The following is a 19,125-nucleotide window of genomic DNA, read 5'->3' as shown; positions in this document are numbered from 1 at the left end:
CACCCTAGACACTCTCCTCCCAATGTGTTTTATTACTTTACATATTTTTATTTTTCATTTTACATATGCCACTGGCCAGGACTCCCTGTACACGTAGAATAGAAATGTTGTGAGGTTCTATCCTTAACTTCTTACTGATCTTTTAGGGAAAGCATTTAGTCTTTCATCATTCAGTATGTTAGCTATAGATTTTTTATACATGTCATTCATTAGGTTAAAGAGGTTCCCTTCTACATTTTAGTTTGCTGAGAGTCTTATCATGAATGAGTGTTAAATTTTAAGTACCTTTGCTGTACAAATTGAGATTGTTCATGGGAGTTTTTAAAAAGTCTCTTAGTATATTAAGTTATATCAATTGAGTTTTGAATGTTAGACCAATCTTGGATTTCTGGGGTAACCTCACTTTTTATATATTTCTAGATTTGATTTGCTAATATTTTATTGGATTTTTACATCCTTGTTTATGAAGGATAATCACCTATAGCTTTATCTTGCAATATTTTTTTCTGGTTTTCTATTAGGGTTATGTTGGCTTCCTACTAAAAGCTGGGGAGAGTTCACTCTTCCTCTATTTTTATATAATTTCTTTTCATGATATAGTTTTTTATGTCATTTTTATTCCATAAGTGTTTAGTAGAAATTACTGATGAAACAATCTGAACCTGGAGTTTCTTTGTGAGAAAAGTTTTGGTTAAAAATTCAATTTCTTTAATAGATAATTGCAAATTAGACCTGTTTCAATGAGTAGAATATTTGAAGAGTTTGTCCATTTCATCTGTCTACTTTTCTTTCAATGTCTGTCGGATCTGTAGTGGCAGTCCCTGTTTTAATATTTACTTAGGTAATTTGTTTTATCTCTTATTTGTTAATTATTTGTGAAGGATTTAGAACTATATTCATTTGTTTAAAAATTACTTTAAAATTTTTTATTGCACTGATTATTTTCTTTATTTTACTTTTTGTGTTTAATTTGTTCTTTCTCTTGCTTTTAAGGTGGAAGTTTTGATATTGATTTTTTTTCCCCTAATAAATGCTTTTAAGCTAAACTCTTTCTCTAAGCAGTACTTTATTTGCATCATAAAATTTGATTTAAAAAAATAATTATCGATCAGTTTGAAATATTTTTTAATATCCTCTCTATTGTTTTCATAAAGTATAGTTGCCATACAATATTATGTTAGTTTCAGGTGTACAACCTAGTGATTCAACATTTATATACCTTACAATGTGTTCACCATGATGTTTAATGACCATTTGTTACTGTACAAAGTTATTACAATATTGTTGACTATATTCCCTGTGCTGTACGTTACATCCCCATGACTTATTTATTTTATAACTGGAAGTTTGTACCTCTTATTCTCCTTCATGTTTTCTATGTATTCTCCCCCAACCCTAATCTCCCTAAACATCAGTTTGTTTTCTATATCCATGGTTTGTTTATGTTTTGTTTTATATATCTTTTTCCACATTTCCATGAAATCATATGGTATTTACCTCTGTTTGTCTGACCTATTCACTTAGCATAATACTGTCTAGGTCTATCCATGTCATAAATGGTAAGATTTTATTCTTTTTGATTGATGATTAATATTCCATTGGGTATATGCACCAGATTGTCTTTATCCATTAATCAATTGATGGACACTTACGTTGCTTCTATATCTTGGCTATTGTAAATAATGCTGCAGTGAACACAGAGATGTGTATATCTTTTTGAATTAGTGTTTTTGTTTTCTCTGGATATATACCCAGAAGTGGAATTGCTAGGCTGTATGGTAGTTCTATTTTTTTTTTTTTTTTTTTATTTATGGACCTCAACACTATTTTCCATACTGGCTGCAGTGATTTTCAATTCCAACAGCAGTGCACAAGGGTTCTCTTTTTGCACATCCATGCAAATACTTCTCATTTGTTAATAATAGCCATTCTGACAAGTGTGAGGTGATATCTTACTGTGGTTGTGATTTGAATTTCCCTGGTGACTAGTGATGCTAAGCATCTTTTCATATGTCTGTTGGCCATCTGTATATCTTCTTTGGAGAAATGCCTATTGAAGTTCTCTGCCCAATTTTTAATTGGATTGTTTGTTTATTTTTTTTGATGTTGAACTGTATGAATTCTTTATACATTTTGGATATTAACCCCTTTTGGATATTTCATTTGCAAATATCTTCTCCCATTCAGTAGGTAGTTCTTTTGCTTTATTGATGGCTTCCTTCGCCGTACAAAAACATTTTAGTGTAATATCCCATTTGTTTATTTTTGCTTTCTTTGCCATTACCCGGAGAGACATATCCAGAAAAATACTACTAAGACCAATGTCAAAGAGTCTATTGCTTATGTTTTTTTCTAGTTTTAGGTCTTATATTTAAGTCTTTAATTTATTTTGAGTTTATTTTTATATTTGGTGTAAGAATGTCATCCAGAGTCATTTTTTTGCATGCATCTGTCCAGTTTTCCCAACACCATTTATTGAAGCATCTGTCATTTTTTAAATTGTATACTCTTGACTCCATTATCATAGATTAATTGACCATATGTGTGGGTTTAGTTTTGGGCTCTCAATTTTGTGCATGATCTGTGTCTGTTTTTGTGCCACTACCGTACTGTTTTGATTAGCAAAGATTCCACCAAAAAACTATTAAAACTAAAAAATGAATTCAGTAAAGTTGCAGAATACAAAATTAATTTATAGAAATCTGTTGTATTTCTATACACTATTGAATTATCAGAAAGAGAAATTAAGAAAATTTCATTTACATTTCATCAAAAAGAATAAAACACCCATGAATCAATTTATCCCAGGAGATGAAAGAACTGTACTCTGAAAACTATAAGACATTGATGAAAGAAATTGAAGACACAAATCAGTGGAATAATATACTGTTTGTTACATGAGCACAGCAAGGATGATGGGCCAGGTATAGAAACTCACCAGGGCAGATAGCCCTGGATGTGTAACAAGGGCCAAAACTGGGAAAACAACAACCTCACCCTCAGGGTAAACTTTCCTTCCTAGTGTATCACTGGTCATGAGATTTGTACCCCCTCACCTTTTCCTCCCTAAAGATAACATTTAGGCTTCAGTGTATTTTAGCTCCAGGTCCAGAAAAACAGCAGAGCCAGACAAGTGACACCATGGCTGCCTCAGGACCAGCAGCATTGACTACTGACCCCCTGCTCTGACCCCCACCAATCAGTAGAGTCCATAGTCCTGAAAGAGCACACCTGGAAAGCTGATGAATATTTTATCAAGACCCTCCCCTGAGACCTCCCCTAAGATTCCCACCTGCAAGTGAAAGATAAATACCCTCAACATAAAAGACCTAGCACACTCTCTCCCCTAGGGAAGCATGCCCATGCCATTCTCTTCCCCTTCTTCCCTCTAAGGGACCCCAGGAGACTTGCAACTAGAGAGCAATGGGCAGTAGCAGCTCATCCCAGGCTAATCCTCTGAACCTGTCTCCAAGGTCCCCTTTTCTCTGATTTCTCAGTGAGTTAAAGCAGCCCAGTCCAGGCTCTCCAGTTGCTTCTTCTGTGTCCTTCCTCTTTTCACTGTTCTAAGTGTGTTTTTGTTGTGGCCAATAAATTCTTCTTTACTTTCATTTTTGTTGACCTTAAAATCTTTTCTATGCCAATTAGAAGAACCAGTCTCAACCAATAACCCCAATCAGTAACATCATTCTCATGAATTGGCAGGATGAATATCGTTAAAATGCCCATGCTACACCAAGCAATCTACAGATTCAGTGCAGTCACTATAAACATACCAATGGCATTTTTAAAAAAACTAGAACAAATGATCCTAAAATTGATATGGAACCACAAAAGATCCCAAATAGCCAAAGTATTCTTGAGAAAGAAGAACAAAGCTAGAGGTATATGCTCCCTGATTTCAAACTATACTACAAAGTGTTGGTAATCTTTTTTTTTATACTTTTTAATCCATGGACTACTTAGCAGTATATAGGTAAATTTTCAAGTATTTTGGATTATTCTTCCTTTTCTAATTTAATATCGTTTAGGTCAAAGAACATAAACTGTATAATCTGAATTCTTTGGAATTTGAGGCTTGTTTTCTCTCCAGGATATACTCTATTTTGGTGACTATTTTATATGCATTATAAAAGAATGAATAGTCTGCTGTTAGGTAGAGTGTTCTTTATATCTAAAATTTATATTATTGTCCCTCTGTATGTAATGTGTGTTTTCATTTTTTATTTTTTTCCATCTGGCTAGTTTTAAGAATTTTCTCTTTTATTCTTATTTTCAATTGATAATGATGTGCCTAAGTGTGACTTATTTTATATCTTGTTGGGGTTTGTTGATCTTCTTTGATCTGATTGTTTGTAATGTTTGTCAATTTGGAAAACTCTTGGTCATTGTATTTTCAAATATCTCTTCATTCACTTTCTCCTTTCCATCTCAAAAACTGATTACTCCTTTGCTAGCTCATGATTACTTGATATTTTCCCATAGATTTCAGATGTTCTTTTTATCACTGTTTCTCCACCCCTCTTTGGACTTTATTTGGGATAATTTATATTACTGAGTTATCTTAAAATTTACTAATCTTTTTCTTATATGTATGCATTTGAGCCCATTACATGCATTCTTTTTTTGATATTTTTTTTTATTGCAGGAATTTCCATTTGTATCTTTTTTATACTTTCCAGCTCTCTTCTAAATTTTTTCATATTTTTGTACATTCTTGTCCATTTTATTTATTATATCTTTTAACACATTTATTATAGCTCTTTTATAAACCCTGTTTGATATATATGATATTTAGATCAACTCTGGATCTGCTTATGCTGACTGTTTTCTCCTGATCAGAAGTAAAATTTTCTTGCTTCTCGTATTTTGGGAGACCCTTGGGAGATATCTTTCAGCTTTTAAGTATGGTTTACAGCTTTTTGTATTTTTTAGTTCTATTTTTATCTTGTCCTTCTTTGGCTTTCTGCTTTTCGAGATCTCTCTCTCCACTGTGGTGAAGGACCAGAGTGCTTTGGAGGGACTTCTGTCAGTTCTGTTGCTTCTCTTTCAGACTTCAGCAGCCCAAGGATTTGTATTTGAGATATACCCTGGGCATCTGAACAGGGGGAGGATCTTTTCTAGGCTGTTTAAACTGTTCTTATCTTTCTTTGTATTATTTGTTTACTGGATACACAAGTTCAAGCTCATGGGGGAGAATTGCTGCATGGGGCATACTCTTGTTCTTGTGGCTGGGCCCCTTAGGATGCTAATCTTTTTCACCAGCTTTGACTGATTTCCCCTATGCTTTGGCAAATTCCTCTTCTTGAGGATTGCCATTCTTATAGAGACAAAAGCAGCTCTGAATATGTTTTTCCTTATACACGATTAATAACTTTTAGAATTTGGTTCATTTAGATTTCTTTAAATCTTGTCTTTTCTTCTGGGTTTAAAAATACTCCAGTTTTATCATTTATCTGGCATGTTCTCATAATTGGGAGTGAAAGAATTGCAACTTTCCACATTCTAACCAGAAGTGACGTCTGTGTGATACTATTATAATTGACCTAGTTATTAATAACAGGAAAGGAGCAAAAGAACGGCCAAATATTATAGGCATGTCATTTGGGCAGCTTCGACGGGAAGCTGCAACTGTACACTCCGTAGGGCAAAGGGAAGATAGAAGCATGCCCTGTAAAGTTGGGGATATTAGCTAAGGTGCTTGCTGTCAGTCATGCTTAGGAACAGGTCATTGGCCAGAATAGGGGTGGCCACTGCGAAGATTTGGGATATTTAATCCCCTAAAGAAAGGGTTTAACTCTCATAGGCTCTCTTGGATCTCATACAGTCATCTGTGTGGCCCATGGCCATGTGGATCCCACACACAATGGACATTATTATGAACTGATGCTGAACTGGACCCGGCTGCAACATGGAACGGAAACTCTGGACACTGGGTTTGCTTTAGCTCTACTGAAATTCAGCTGCACTTCTATGACTGGAATGGGACTATAGAAACAGAGAGATGTAATTCCCTGCAAATAAAAATCATTCATTCTCCCATGCGAGCCTCAGAAAATTCTTTTTCTTGAGATATTGTAAGGACTCCACCCCTCCGGCATCCAAAGGCGAAAAGGATAACTCAGTTTCCCCGAAAACATGTGTACTAACTTAAAAGATATATTAAAGTCATATAACAGAGAGTTCATAAATCAAAATATATCTTAAGGTTTATAATTACACCCCAATTTAAACATTAAACTTTATCATTCAGCTTTATCACAAAAATATTTTTACCAGAAACCCTTTGAGTGATTTTTAAATGCAAATTCATATTTAAAAAATAATGTTTGCTACCACTGAGATAATAAAAAGAATGTGATAAGACTTTATAGGATCTGCTAAAAGGAATTTTAGTAAATATTTCGGGCAAGGCCCAAAGTTTAGGAAAGCTTAGACGTTTTCAAGATAGTTATGAATTAAAATAACTTATCATGGTCTTCCTCAGCTCCTATTCATTGTGTGGCTACTTTAGACACAAATTAATTTTAAAGATAGTTAAAATGAACTGTGCTCCAACGAGATATTGCAATTTTAAAATTAAACTCCTAATGAGTAGGTGTTTGTCTTTATTTTTAAAATATATACTTAACTCCCCTTTCTTTTTCTTTTTAGGAATCCTAAAACCAAAATATTAGAACGAAAACAGAAACATGGCTCACCATATTACAGTTCTTTGGATAGTTTTGGTCTTGCTTCTTCAGAGCTCTGTATCAGCTGAAGATGGGGAAATAAGATCAAGTAAGAGCTACCAGCGTTGCCCCTTTCTGTTATCAACAAATTGATTGTAGAAATCAAATAAGAGGAGCTCAAGCAATGGTTTTAAGGATCTTATTCTTAGTGTCTTTGATGCTATAATTTCCTAGAATGAATGAATTGCTATGTTACTCATTAACTGAGAGGAAAAGCTTCTATTAGAGGTAATTTTGAGAAAATGCTATAGTAAAATGCTCCTGTTAACCCATCATGCTTTGGAATAAACGGTCTGGTGTTGAGTTCAATAATATATGAGCTTCCTGATATGGAGATTAAAAAACAAACAAACAAAACCTAGTCTAAGGATGGTTATGCGGACCATCCTATGAAGTTATGTCATAGAGTTGATGAGATGACCCATGTAAGTGAGATAATGCATGGTGATTATTACTCTGATTGCCTGTAGGAACGCTTCCATGAGAGAAGGAGGGCTATATTACTGTAGTTCTACTATCAGAACTACCAATGCAGATATCATACTTATTTTTAAGAGTTTGCTTATTTTCATATCCTAAAAATTACAAACATCAAGGCCCTGGTATAAATTAATTATGGTTTCTATAACAGTTAAATCAGGTGGTTTGACAACTTGATTTAACTTGGTTTAAACTTTATTAAAACAGTGTTTGCATGAACACTCTTATAGTTTAATCTATTCAAGTACTCTACAAGGTAGATATGTAGATTCTCTTTTCTCTGTTTTTTTTTTTTTGAGTGGGAAAAGAGATTCACAAAATTTAAGAGGCTTGCCTAGTAGCATACAGCCTGTTAGAGTTGTAACTAGTATTTAAACTTTGCTTTTGATCTTCAGTCCATTTCTTTTCTACGATACCACTGATTCATCTCCCTAAGGTGAAGGACTCTTGAAGTGCTATTTTGTCTGGTGTTTATAAATGGCTATTATCTACTTTTTGTACCCATGATCTTGGCCAACTTTACAGGTATGCACTCTATGGACCTGGAAAGGGGTAGGAAGGGCCAAGAATAACCACGGAATCAAGTGGCAGGCAAACACTGGCAGGTCCAGACAAAAGTGAATCTCATAGTGTGTAGGAAGGGCAACATTGAAGAGCTCTGCAAACACAACTTGCCTGTCCTTTCAAAACCTCAATAGAAGCATAACCCAAACTAGCGTTCAAAAATAACAGAAAAACTGCATTCCCTTGGGTTAGAAAACTTGCCTTTGGGCCAAGTTCCATTCTGCTGTCCCTGCCTTGAACTCTGGCAGCAGTCACCATGGCAGAGGTGGTTGGAACAGTGTCCCTCATGCCCTTCTGCCCTGCATCTCCACCTGCCAAGTTCACCTTCGGAGTAACATCATAATCATACTTGCATTTTTGAGACAAATCCATGTTTTGGCAGGTTTTTTGGTTTGTTTCTTTCAGTAACATCTTGACTGTTATACATGCTCACCCAACAACCATGTTTATTTAGCTGGTCACTGTGATGGGTACATTGACGTAACTGTAAAATTGAGGACTCTTTATGTGAGCCTTATCACCCCAATATGCAAGTAGGCAAAGATAAGGAAAAGGATGGAAAGAAAAAGTGAGGAAAGGAGGGAGAGAGAAAAGGAGGGAGTGAGGAAGTAGAAGAGAGGGCGAGAGAGATTGGTTAATAATTTACTCCTAAGGAGATAGAACAATACTAATGCTAATTGTCACTAAACAATTTTTCTCCAACATTATTCTTTGCAATTATATCTTATTTGAAATATATACAGAATATAAATCATCCTTATAACTTTAAATTGGGCATCTGATCACAACTTATTAATATGAGTAAAAACACAAGACTTGAAATTTACTGTCACATGTTTTGACTACATTATTCAGTGAGGGTGACATATCAGACCTTTAAAAACTTGTTTTGCATGTAGTGCAAGAGTGATGGCTTTGGTGATCTTGGTTCATTTAACTTTTATCAACTATATTAAAGAATATGGATCTTTAGTGACTGCTTGAGTCCTGAAGTTGGCAGAAAGTTCGTTTTAAATTTCTTCCCCTTATTAATTGGTTTATATATATGTGTGTAAAAATTTCAGGTAGTATTAAATGAAACATTTCATTGATAAAAAATTTATGGTGGTGTATAGCTGATAATCATGCATTTATTTATTTTCACTTATTCAATGAATAAAATAAGATGCCGCTTTATAAGTAATAGTTATACCTATGAAAAATACCTAGATATCATGTTCATATACAGAATGCATATTTTATTTCCTATTTTTAAAGCTGAATCATTAATCTTTAAAATGAGATCACTAGCATTGACCTGAAGACTGAAGGTTTGATTCTTGGTCAAAGACACCTACCTGGGTTGTAGGTTTAATCCTCAGCCCTTGGGGTTGTGTGGGAGGCAACCAATGTGTTCTCTCATATCGATGTTTCTCTCTCTGTCTGTCTCTCCCTCCCTCCCTCTCTTCCAGTCGCTCTAAAAAACAGTGGAGAAATATCCTTGGGTGAGGATTAATAATAATATTAATAGTAATAATAATAATAATAATAATAATAATGATAGGTAATTAAAAATATCAACTGAAATAATAGCCCCCATTTACAAAGAATTTTCATGAGCTAAGCAATGTATCTTAATGGCCTATAAATAGTTACTATGATCTTTTTATTTTATTTTTTTAAATATGTTTTTATTGATTTCAGAGAGAGGAAGGAAAAGGGAGAGAGAGATAGAAACATGGATCAGCTGCCTCCTACACTACCCAACTGGGGATCAATCCAGCAACCAAGGCATGTGCTCTTACAGGATTCGAACCAACCACCTTTCAGTGCATGGGATGATGTTCAACCAACTTAACCAGACTGGCTGGGCATGATCTTTTTTTGAAAAAAATTTCAGTTTCATTGAGATATAATTGATATGTAACTTGTAAGATATTTAAAGTATTCATCGTAGTGATTTTATATACATTTACATTGTGAAAGAATTCAGTTCATATGGTTAATTAAAAACCATGCATTTAATACTTCCCACTTTTTGCTTTTCCTATAACAAATGTGTTCTGATGATTTCTTTCCCACTTAGGTTGTCGTACTGCTCCAACAGATTTGGTTTTCATCTTAGATGGTTCTTACAGTGTTGGCCCAGAAAACTTTGAAATAGTGAAAAAGTGGCTTGTCAATATCACAAAAAACTTTGACATAGGCCCAAAGTTTATTCAGGTTGGAGTGGTCCAGTATAGTGACTACCCTGTACTGGAGATTCCTCTTGGAAGCCATGCTTCGGGAGAGAATTTGATAGCAGCAATGGACTCCATACACTACTTAGGAGGAAATACAAGGACTGGGAAAGCCATCCAGTTTGCACTTGATTACCTTTTTGCGAAGTCCTCACGCTTTCTGACTAAGATAGCAGTAGTACTTACGGATGGTAAGTCCCAAGATGAAGTCAAAGATGCAGCAGAAGCCGCAAGAGACAATAAAATAACATTATTTGCCATCGGTGTTGGTTCAGAAACCGAAGATGCGGAACTTAGAGCTATTGCCAACAAGCCTTCATCTACTTATGTGTTTTATGTGGAAGACTACATTGCGATATCCAAAATAAGGGAGGTGATGAAGCAGAAACTTTGTGAAGGTAAGTAAGCCTTAATGTAGTTTGGAAACAATTAATAATTGCACTTGCTTATCTTTCGGCATAGCTTGTTCATTTACACTAGTATAGATAGTTATTTTGAATGTCCAATAACTTATGTTAGAATTCAGGTGAACACAAATTTTTGTGTTATATTTATCTGGATCAGTTTTTTTTTTTTTTTTTAGAAACAATTACTTATAAAATCTACACTTGGAAAATATAATATTTTCTTATATTTGTTGTTTTACCTTTCAATTACAACATGTCTATTATGGAGATGGTCGAAAAAAAAGATGCATAAAGAATGGAAAATATGTATCAATTACACATGATCATATCACTCTTGTGAATGAATTTTTGCATCATTTTAGTTCAGCCTTTTTCTTCTTTTAGTTCAGATTGTCTAAGAGTCTATTCATGTGCTTAAGGATAATATTGTACATATAATTTCATACTCAATTTTTATATTATTATATACTTTATTGTTGCATGTAAAATTTGCAAACTATTAACATGATAGCAGTCTCCTAAGAGTATTTAATAATTTCTCTATTTTTGTATGTTTAGTTCATTTCTAAGTTTTTCTAGTATAAAAACAGGAAATATTCTTGAACATAATTGTGAATGAGAATCTCTCCTTATTTCTTCAAAGAAAGATCAAATTACTAACATTTTTAAAGCTCTGTAAAAATGTTAAAAATTTCACTTGAGAAACACTGGAACTCCCACCAGCAATGAGAGAACATTTGGAAATAAAGTGCTTACCAGTCTATTTATTATGTTTATGTCATTTCATAAATTCTAACCTCATGATAATTCCTTGGTATGGGAACATTTCAGTTTCTGGTCAACATTAATCCTGTTAGGGTGTAGATATGCTTATGTTTTATTTGGGGGGAGAGTAATTTGTTCAAGTCTTTTATTTTTAACATTAGTGATATTTAATATATCATATACCTAAGACAGATAATATTCATGTACAATGAAAAGGTTCTTTTTTTTCCAGTTTACCATAAAAAACTCCAAAATTGATTGGTTCACATTTGATAGAAAGATTTCTAAATGATTGTGGTTTAGAATTAAATAAATGCCACCATTTAAAAATATATATATATTTGTTTGGGGATATGGAAAAAAAGGTTTTTCAAGTTTTTTAGGTTATTTATTTAAGAAACTAAGAATTTTCTTTAACCAAACTTTTAAAAAGGTACCATAACTTGTATAAGTAGTCATCACAGTTATTCTTTTTATGAATCTCTAACAGTAAGACTTTGTTGACTTTTATTATCTTGGACAGGCCAGAGAGATCTAGATTTTTAATATGTTGTCAAAATAGAATCTTTGGTTTTGAAGGTAGATAGACTCTTCATGATGAGATTTCACTTACCATTCATTTTTTATTCTTAAATATAAATTTGATTAAATATGTCCATTCAATAATATTTGCTTCATAGATTTTTTTCTGTAGATATGTATTTTGGCATATGCATTCTCTTTTAAAAATTCTAATTATATGTGAAAGAGTAGCTGTGCTTAAAAGGGGTATGCTTTTTTCAGCTAAAATGTACAATCTTTAAAACAAATCAAATTTGAAATCTTGCCAAATATTTTTTCATCCACACTCAAAAAGTTGTGAAAAATGTCTGCATCTATTCAGTTCATGTATATACTTTACAATAGCCATCTTCTTAAAGTATAGTTTGTAAAAAATATTTTTATTGAATTTTTAGAAGAGAGGTAGGGAGAGAGAGAGAGAGATAGAAACATCAATGTGAGATAGAAACATCCATCAGCTGCCTCCTGCATGCGCCCCTCCCCCCTCTCCCCACTGGGGATGGAGCCCGCACCCCAGGCATGTACCCTAACCCAGAATCGAACTGGGACCTCTGAGTCCACTAAGCCATATTGGCCCGGCTAAAGTGTAGTTTTTGAAATCACACTTATGGAATATATGAGCTTTTGGTACTTGACTTTATACTATATTAGGGTAAAATTAATTGACTAAACTAATGCATTGTTATATTGTAGCAGCCTCAAATCATGTCATTTTCATTTGAATCATTTGACAATTTCTTTTTTTTTTTTTTTTTTTGACAAATGGTTAACTTCTATTTTGAGGTTCTCAGCATGTAGAATTACCATTTCCTAATGCTGTTTGCTTTTATGCTCTACTGTGGTTGATCCTCAGTGAACAAGTTATTATTTATATCTTTGTTCCTACATGGATTATTTCATCTTCACTGACTATCATTTCCCTGGAGGTGTGTCCTGCACTACATTCCTTATTTCAGGTCCACTTTTTGTTGGTAAACAATGGTTTCTTTATCTGTCTCAGTCTAATTCTTTTCTTTTGTTTTCTATTATTTTTCCTTAATGGTTTTTATTCTAAACTAGAGTTTACATTCAATATTATTTGTATTTGTATTATTTGTATTTGTATTTGTATTAGTTATTTGTATTATTTGTATAGTGGTTAGACAATCATAGACTTTACCAAGTGATACCTCCCAGTATTCCCTATGCTGTACTTTACAACCCATGATTATTCTGTAACCACCAATTTATACTTCTTAATCCCTTCACCTTTTTCACCCCGTCTCCCCTCACCCCTCCCATCTGGCAACCATCATTCTGTTTTCTGTATGACTCTGTTTCAGTTTTGTTTGTTCCTTTACTTTATTCTTTAGATTCCACACCTAAGTGAAATCATATGGTATTTGTCTGTCTCTGACTGACTTATTTCACTGAACATAATACCTTCCAGGTCCATCCATGCTCTTGAAAATGGTAAATTTTCATTCTTGTTTATGATTGAGTAATATTTCATTGTATGTATGTACTAAAAGTTAAAAAAAATTTATTGATTTTTAGACAAAGAAAGGGGGGGAGAGAGAGAGAGAGAGAGAATGAAACATTGATGGGCTGCCTCCTGCACAATCGAGCAACCCTGACATGTGCACTGATCAGGAATCCAACTGGCAACCTTTCAGTGCATGGGACAAAACCCAACCAACTGAACCACACCGGCCAGGGCTGTACCAAAACTTTTTTATCCACTCATCCTCTTGATGAGCACCTGGCTATTGTATATAATGCTGCAATGAACACAGTGGTGCATATATTCTTTTGAATTAGTGTTTTGGGTTTCTTCAAATATATGCTCAGAAGTAGAATCACTAGGTCATGAAGTTCCATTTTTAATATTTTTGAGGAAACTCCATACTGTTTTCCATAGTGGCTGCACCAATGTGCATTCTTACTAACAGTGTACGAAGGTTCCCTCCTGTTCACATTCTCACCAACACTTGTTTGTTGATTTATTGACGATAGCCATTCTGACAGGTGTGAGATGATACCTCCTTGTGGGTTTAATTTGCATTTCTCTGATGATTAGTGACATTGACCATCTTGTTTTCTATTTTGGTCAAAAACACAATGTAAGATATACCCTCTAAAGGTATTTTAAGTGTACAGGACAGTATTGCTAACTGTATGTACAGTGATGCACTGTGGATAGCTAGAACTTTTTCATGTTGCACGACTGAAACTCCATGCCCATTGAACAGCAAGTCCCCCATTCCCTTCTCTCACAACCAACAACCACCATTCTACTGACTGTTTCTATGAGTTTGACTGCTTTAGATAGTTTATAAAAGTGGAGTTGTGCAGTATTTGTCCTTCTGTGACTGGTCACTGGGATTTTGATAGGGATTTCATTGAATTTGTAAATCACTTTATGTGATATGGATATTTAAAAAATAGTAAGTTTTCCAGTCCATGACCATGATATATCCTTCCATTTGTTTTTAATTTCTTTCAGCAATGTTTTGTTTTCAACATTTAACTCTTTTGCCTCCTTGGTTAAATGTATCTCTTAGTATTTTGTTATTATTATTATTATGAAAAGAAATAAAATTTGTTTTCTTTATTGATTCTAGAGAGAGGAAGGGAGAGGGAGGCAGAGATAGAAATATCAATGAGAGGCCCTGGCCAGTTTGGATCAGCGGTTAGAGGTCGGCCTGCGGTCAGAGAGGCCCGGGTTCGGTTCCCGCTAAGGGCATGTACCTCGGTTGCAGTTTGTCCCCGGCCCTGGTCGGTCATGCGGGTGGCGACCACTCGATGTGTTCCTTTCGCGTCGATGTTTCTCTCTCTCTCTCTCTCTCTCTCTCTCTCTCTCTCTCTCTCTCTCTTCCTCTCTCTCCCTCCCACTCTACCTGAACAAAAAATGGAAAAATGCCCTCCGGTGAGGATGAAAAAAAAAAAAAAAGAAATATCAATGAGAGAACATTGATTTGCCACCTCCTGCATGCCCCCCACTGGTGATTTGGCCCACAACCTGGGCATGTGCCCTGATCGGGAATTGAACTGGGGAACTCTTAGTGCATGAGTCAATGCTCAACCACTGAGCCACACTGGCAAGGCATATTATTTTTGATGCTCTGGCTAGTACTTCCAATACTGTATTGAATAGAAGTGGCAGGAGTGGGCATTCTTATCTTGTTCCTGATCATAGAGGAAGAGTTTTCAGTTTCTCACCATTGAATATGTTTATTAGCTGTGGCTTTTCATATATGGCCTTTATATGTTAAGGTAGATTATTTCTATACTTATTTTGATGAGTGTTTTTATCATGAGAGGATGCTGAATTTTGACAAATGCATTTTCTGCATCTATTGAGACAATTACATGACTTTTACGCTTTATCTTGTTATTGTGGTATCTTTTTAATTGATTTCATAGATTGAATCATTTTTGCATCCCATTGATGAATTCCACTTAGCCATGATGTAGGATCCTTTTGATCCTTTTGATATTCAGTTGAATTCAATTTGCTAATATTTTGTGGAGGACTTTTGTATCTATATTCATCAGAAATATTGGCCTGTAGTTTTCTTTTCTTGTAGTATCTTTTATAGACTTTGGTATCTGGGTTATGCTGGCCTCATAAAAAGAATTTGGAAATATTCCCTGCTCTTCAGTTTTTTGGAAAAGTTTGAGAAGGATTGGCATAGTTCTTTGTTAAATGTTTAGCAGAGTTCACCAGTGAAAACATCTGGTCCTGGGCTTTTCTTTGTTAGGAGCTTTTTGATTACTGATTCAGTCTCCTTATTAGTTACAGGTCTGTTCAGATTTTCTATTTTTTCATGATTCAGTCTTGGTAGGTTGTATATTTTAGGAATTTTATCCAATTTTAAATAATTGTTTTAGGTTATCAAATTTTTTGGTATAGAATTATTTCATTTTTTGATGGTCCTTTGTATTTCTGTGGTATCAATTGTAATTCTCCTCTTTCCTTCCTAGTATTTTTATTTAAATCTCTATTTTTGCTTAATCTAGCTAAAGTTTTGTCAGTTTTGTTATCTTTTCAAAAAACCAACTCTTAATTTTGTTTAGTTTTTCTATTGTTTTATTATTCTCTATTTTATTTCTCTAATTTTTATTTTCTTTCTTATACTAGTTTTGGGTTTTGTTCTTTTTCTAGTTCCTTGACCTGAAAAGCAAGATTGTTTATTTGAGATCTTTATTCTTAATGGAGATTTTTATTGCTATAAATTTCCTTCTTAAGACTGCTTTTGCTGCATCCTGTTAGTTTTAGTATATTGTGTTTTAGTTTTGTTTTTTCTCAAAATACTTTCTAATTTCTCTTTTGATTTTTCTTTTTGACTCAGTGGTTATTCAAGAAAGTGGTGTTTAGTTTCCACATATTTTTTAATTTTCCAATTTTTCTCCTACCATAAATTTTTAATTTCATTCTATTGTGGCTAGAAAATATACATGGTATAATTTCAATCTTCTTAAATATGTTGAGACTTTTTTTTTTTTACCTAACATGCTGTTTCCTGGAGAATGTTGTGCTTGTGCTTGAGAATGTGTATTTGCTGTGGTGTGGTGAAATGTTCTGCATATGTCTGTTAGATTCATTTGCTCTATAGTGTTGTTCAAATCCTTTATTTCTCTTTTGATCTTCTCTCTGGATTTTCTATCTATTATTGAAGGCTAAGTGTTGAAATCCCTTACCATTACTATGTTACTGTAAATTTCTCCCTTCATATATTTGAGTGTTATGATGTCAAAAAATAGTATGTATATGTATATATGTGTGCATATATACATATAATATATTGTGTGTGTATGTGTGTGTGTATATATGTATATATATAGTTTTTACATCTTTTATGTCTTATTGGTGAGTTGACCTTCTTATCATTATATGAAGCCCTCTGTCTCTTTTGACAGTTTTTGACTCAAAGCCTATTTCATGTGATATAAGTAACACCACCTTTGGTTTCTTTTGCTTACTATTTGCATGGAGTATCTTTTTCTATACCTTTACTTTTAGCCTGTGTGTCGATAATTATAAAGTACATGTCTTATAGACAGTATATATGTGATTTTTTAAAAACATTTAGCCATTCTGTCTTTTTGTTGGGGAGTTTAATTCATTTACATCTGAACTAATTAGTGACAGGGAAAGATTTCATATTGCTATTTTGTTCATTGTTTTCTGTCTGGTCTTCCTTTGTGTTTCATTGATTTTTGTAGTGACATGCTTTGATTTCTTTTTCACTTTCATTTTGTCTCTTCTATAGGTATTTTCTTTGTGGTTACCATGAGGGTTACATTAAACACTATATATATATATATATATATATATATATATATATATATATATATGTGTGTGTGTGTGTGTGTGTGTGTGTGTGTATTTGATTTTATTTTAGAGAGAAAGGGGAGAGAGAGATAGAAACATTGATCAGCTGCCTTGTGCACACCTCCTACTGGGGATAGAGCCTGAAACTCAGGCATGTTCTCTGACCAGGAATTGAACTGGGACCTCTCAGTCCATGGGGTGGCACTCAATCCACGGAGCCACACTGGCCAGACAAACAATATATTGTTATAAAAATCTATTTTAAGCTGATAATATCTTAACTTTAATCACATAAAAATTCTCCACATTTTTGCATCTACTTGCCTCTTCACACTTTATTATCAATGTCACAAATTATATCATCTTATATTGTGTATCCATTAACATATTCTTACAGTTATAGTTATTTGTTTATACTTTGACCTTTAACTTTTGTATCAGAATTAAAGTTATATACATACCACCATTATAATATTTTTGCATTCTGCATATATATATATTTACTTTACCAGCAAGTTTTATACTCTCCAACGCTTTTGTGTTGCTATTTAATGTTTTTTCAGTTCAACTTGGAGGACTTTCTTAGTATTTCTTATAAGACAGGTCTTGTGGTGGTGAATTCCATTAGATTTTTTTTTTAATCTGAGAAAGTGTTTATTATTCATTTGTGAAGGACACTTTTGCTAGATGTAGTATTTTTCATTTCAGCATTTTGAATTTATTATCCCATTCCCTTGTGGCCTGCAAAGTTTCTACTGAGAAATCTACTGATCATCTTATGTGGTACCCATACCATAAGGAGTTGCTTTCTCTTGATACTTTCAAAATTTCCTCTTTGTCTCTGGTTTTCCATTTTATTTTCTAGACTTAAGAAAATTTTGGTTGTTATTTTAAAAACGAGCTCTGCCTCTTTCTTCAGCAATTCTCATACTGTATGTATTGGTCTAGTTGATGGTCTTTAGGGTTTCCTAAATTTGTCTCATTCTTTTAAATTTTTGTTCCCCTACCTATATAATATCAAATGATCTGTCTTCAAGTTTGCTGATTCTTTTTTCTGGTTAACAAATCTGATTTCAAAACCCTCTAGTCAATTTTTTATCCAGTTATTGTGTTCTTCAGCTCCAAAATTTCTGTTTGGTTCCTCTTTATATTTTTTATTTTTTTTGTTGATATTCTTATTTTGTTCATGCATTATCTTCTTAAACTTGTAAAGCATCTTTATGATGGCTATTGTGAATGCTCTGTCAGATAACATACCTCCCTTTCTTTAGGACTGGTATCTGGAGAGTTATTTTGTTTCTTCAGTTAGGTTGTGTTTTCCTGTTTCTTTGTGTACCTCCTAGTCTTGTTTTGGGATCCACACATTTGAAATAACAGTCACCTCTCCCAGTCTTTACCAGCTGGCTTTGTACAGGGGAGTATCTTAGCAATCTATCTAGCTAGAAATTCTGTAGGCCTCTGAAACTGTTTTTAGGGGAGGATGAGATTTTCCTGGGCCTATGTGAGTAATTTCTTAATGAGAGAGGATTGCTGGTTTCTCTTCCATGTGCTCATAATCTCTTACTCCCTTTGGTGTTCGTCTGCAGCACTTCAAGTTCTCTAGTTCTTTAGCCACAAACTTCCCACTGTTCCTTATTCTCAGTAACCACCAGGCAGCCAAAGTATGCTGGTTTCCTGTCAACATTCTTAGGCAAAACAAATATCTTTTTTTTTTTTTAGGTAGACTTTGAAAAGCTGGAATCATGTTCCACTTTTTTTCTCTTCCTCTTGAGGGAGAAGCCTCAAGTAGTGTGCCTTCTCTTGTCCACGCCAAGCAATGCCAGCCCCAGCAGCTCGCCCCTCGCTCCTTTTTGTTCTCAGTAGTCCCCTGGCATCCAAATGGTTCTGATTCCTTTAGTGCTCCAAATGAAGCGGGGCAGTCACCAGTTCCTTGGGTGGCCTTCTGAGAAGCTGGAATATTGGAAGCAAACTCCATTTTCTCTCGCCCCCTGAAGGGAGATGTCACAAGATAGGGCATTCTCTCCTGGCACTTATTTGTGTAGGCCTTGGGGAGGGACTGATGTGGGTAAAGAGAAATTATTCTT

General features: G+C 34.2%; 1 protein-coding gene across 2 annotated transcripts in view; it reads left to right on the top strand.

Moving 5' to 3' along the window:
• The first annotated feature begins 6,689 nt into the window (after nt 1-6,689).
• The window catches only part of COL21A1 (collagen type XXI alpha 1 chain), a 125,497-nt gene continuing 113,061 nt past the window's right edge, over nt 6,690-19,125 (top strand). For both annotated transcript variants that reach the window (XM_036249009.1, XM_036249010.1), the window contains exons 1-2: nt 6,690-6,777; nt 9,838-10,389. In XM_036249009.1, coding sequence (XP_036104902.1) covers nt 6,690-6,777; nt 9,838-10,389 — 640 coding nt within the window. The remainder of the gene's footprint in view (nt 6,778-9,837; nt 10,390-19,125) is intronic.

This window comes from Molossus molossus, unplaced genomic scaffold (genome assembly GCF_014108415.1).
Source record: "Molossus molossus isolate mMolMol1 unplaced genomic scaffold, mMolMol1.p scaffold_m16_p_8, whole genome shotgun sequence".
Lineage (NCBI taxonomy): Eukaryota > Metazoa > Chordata > Mammalia > Chiroptera > Molossidae > Molossus > Molossus molossus.
The sequence above is the reverse complement of the archived record's forward strand: the minus strand, read 5'-3'. Positions and strand labels throughout refer to the sequence as shown.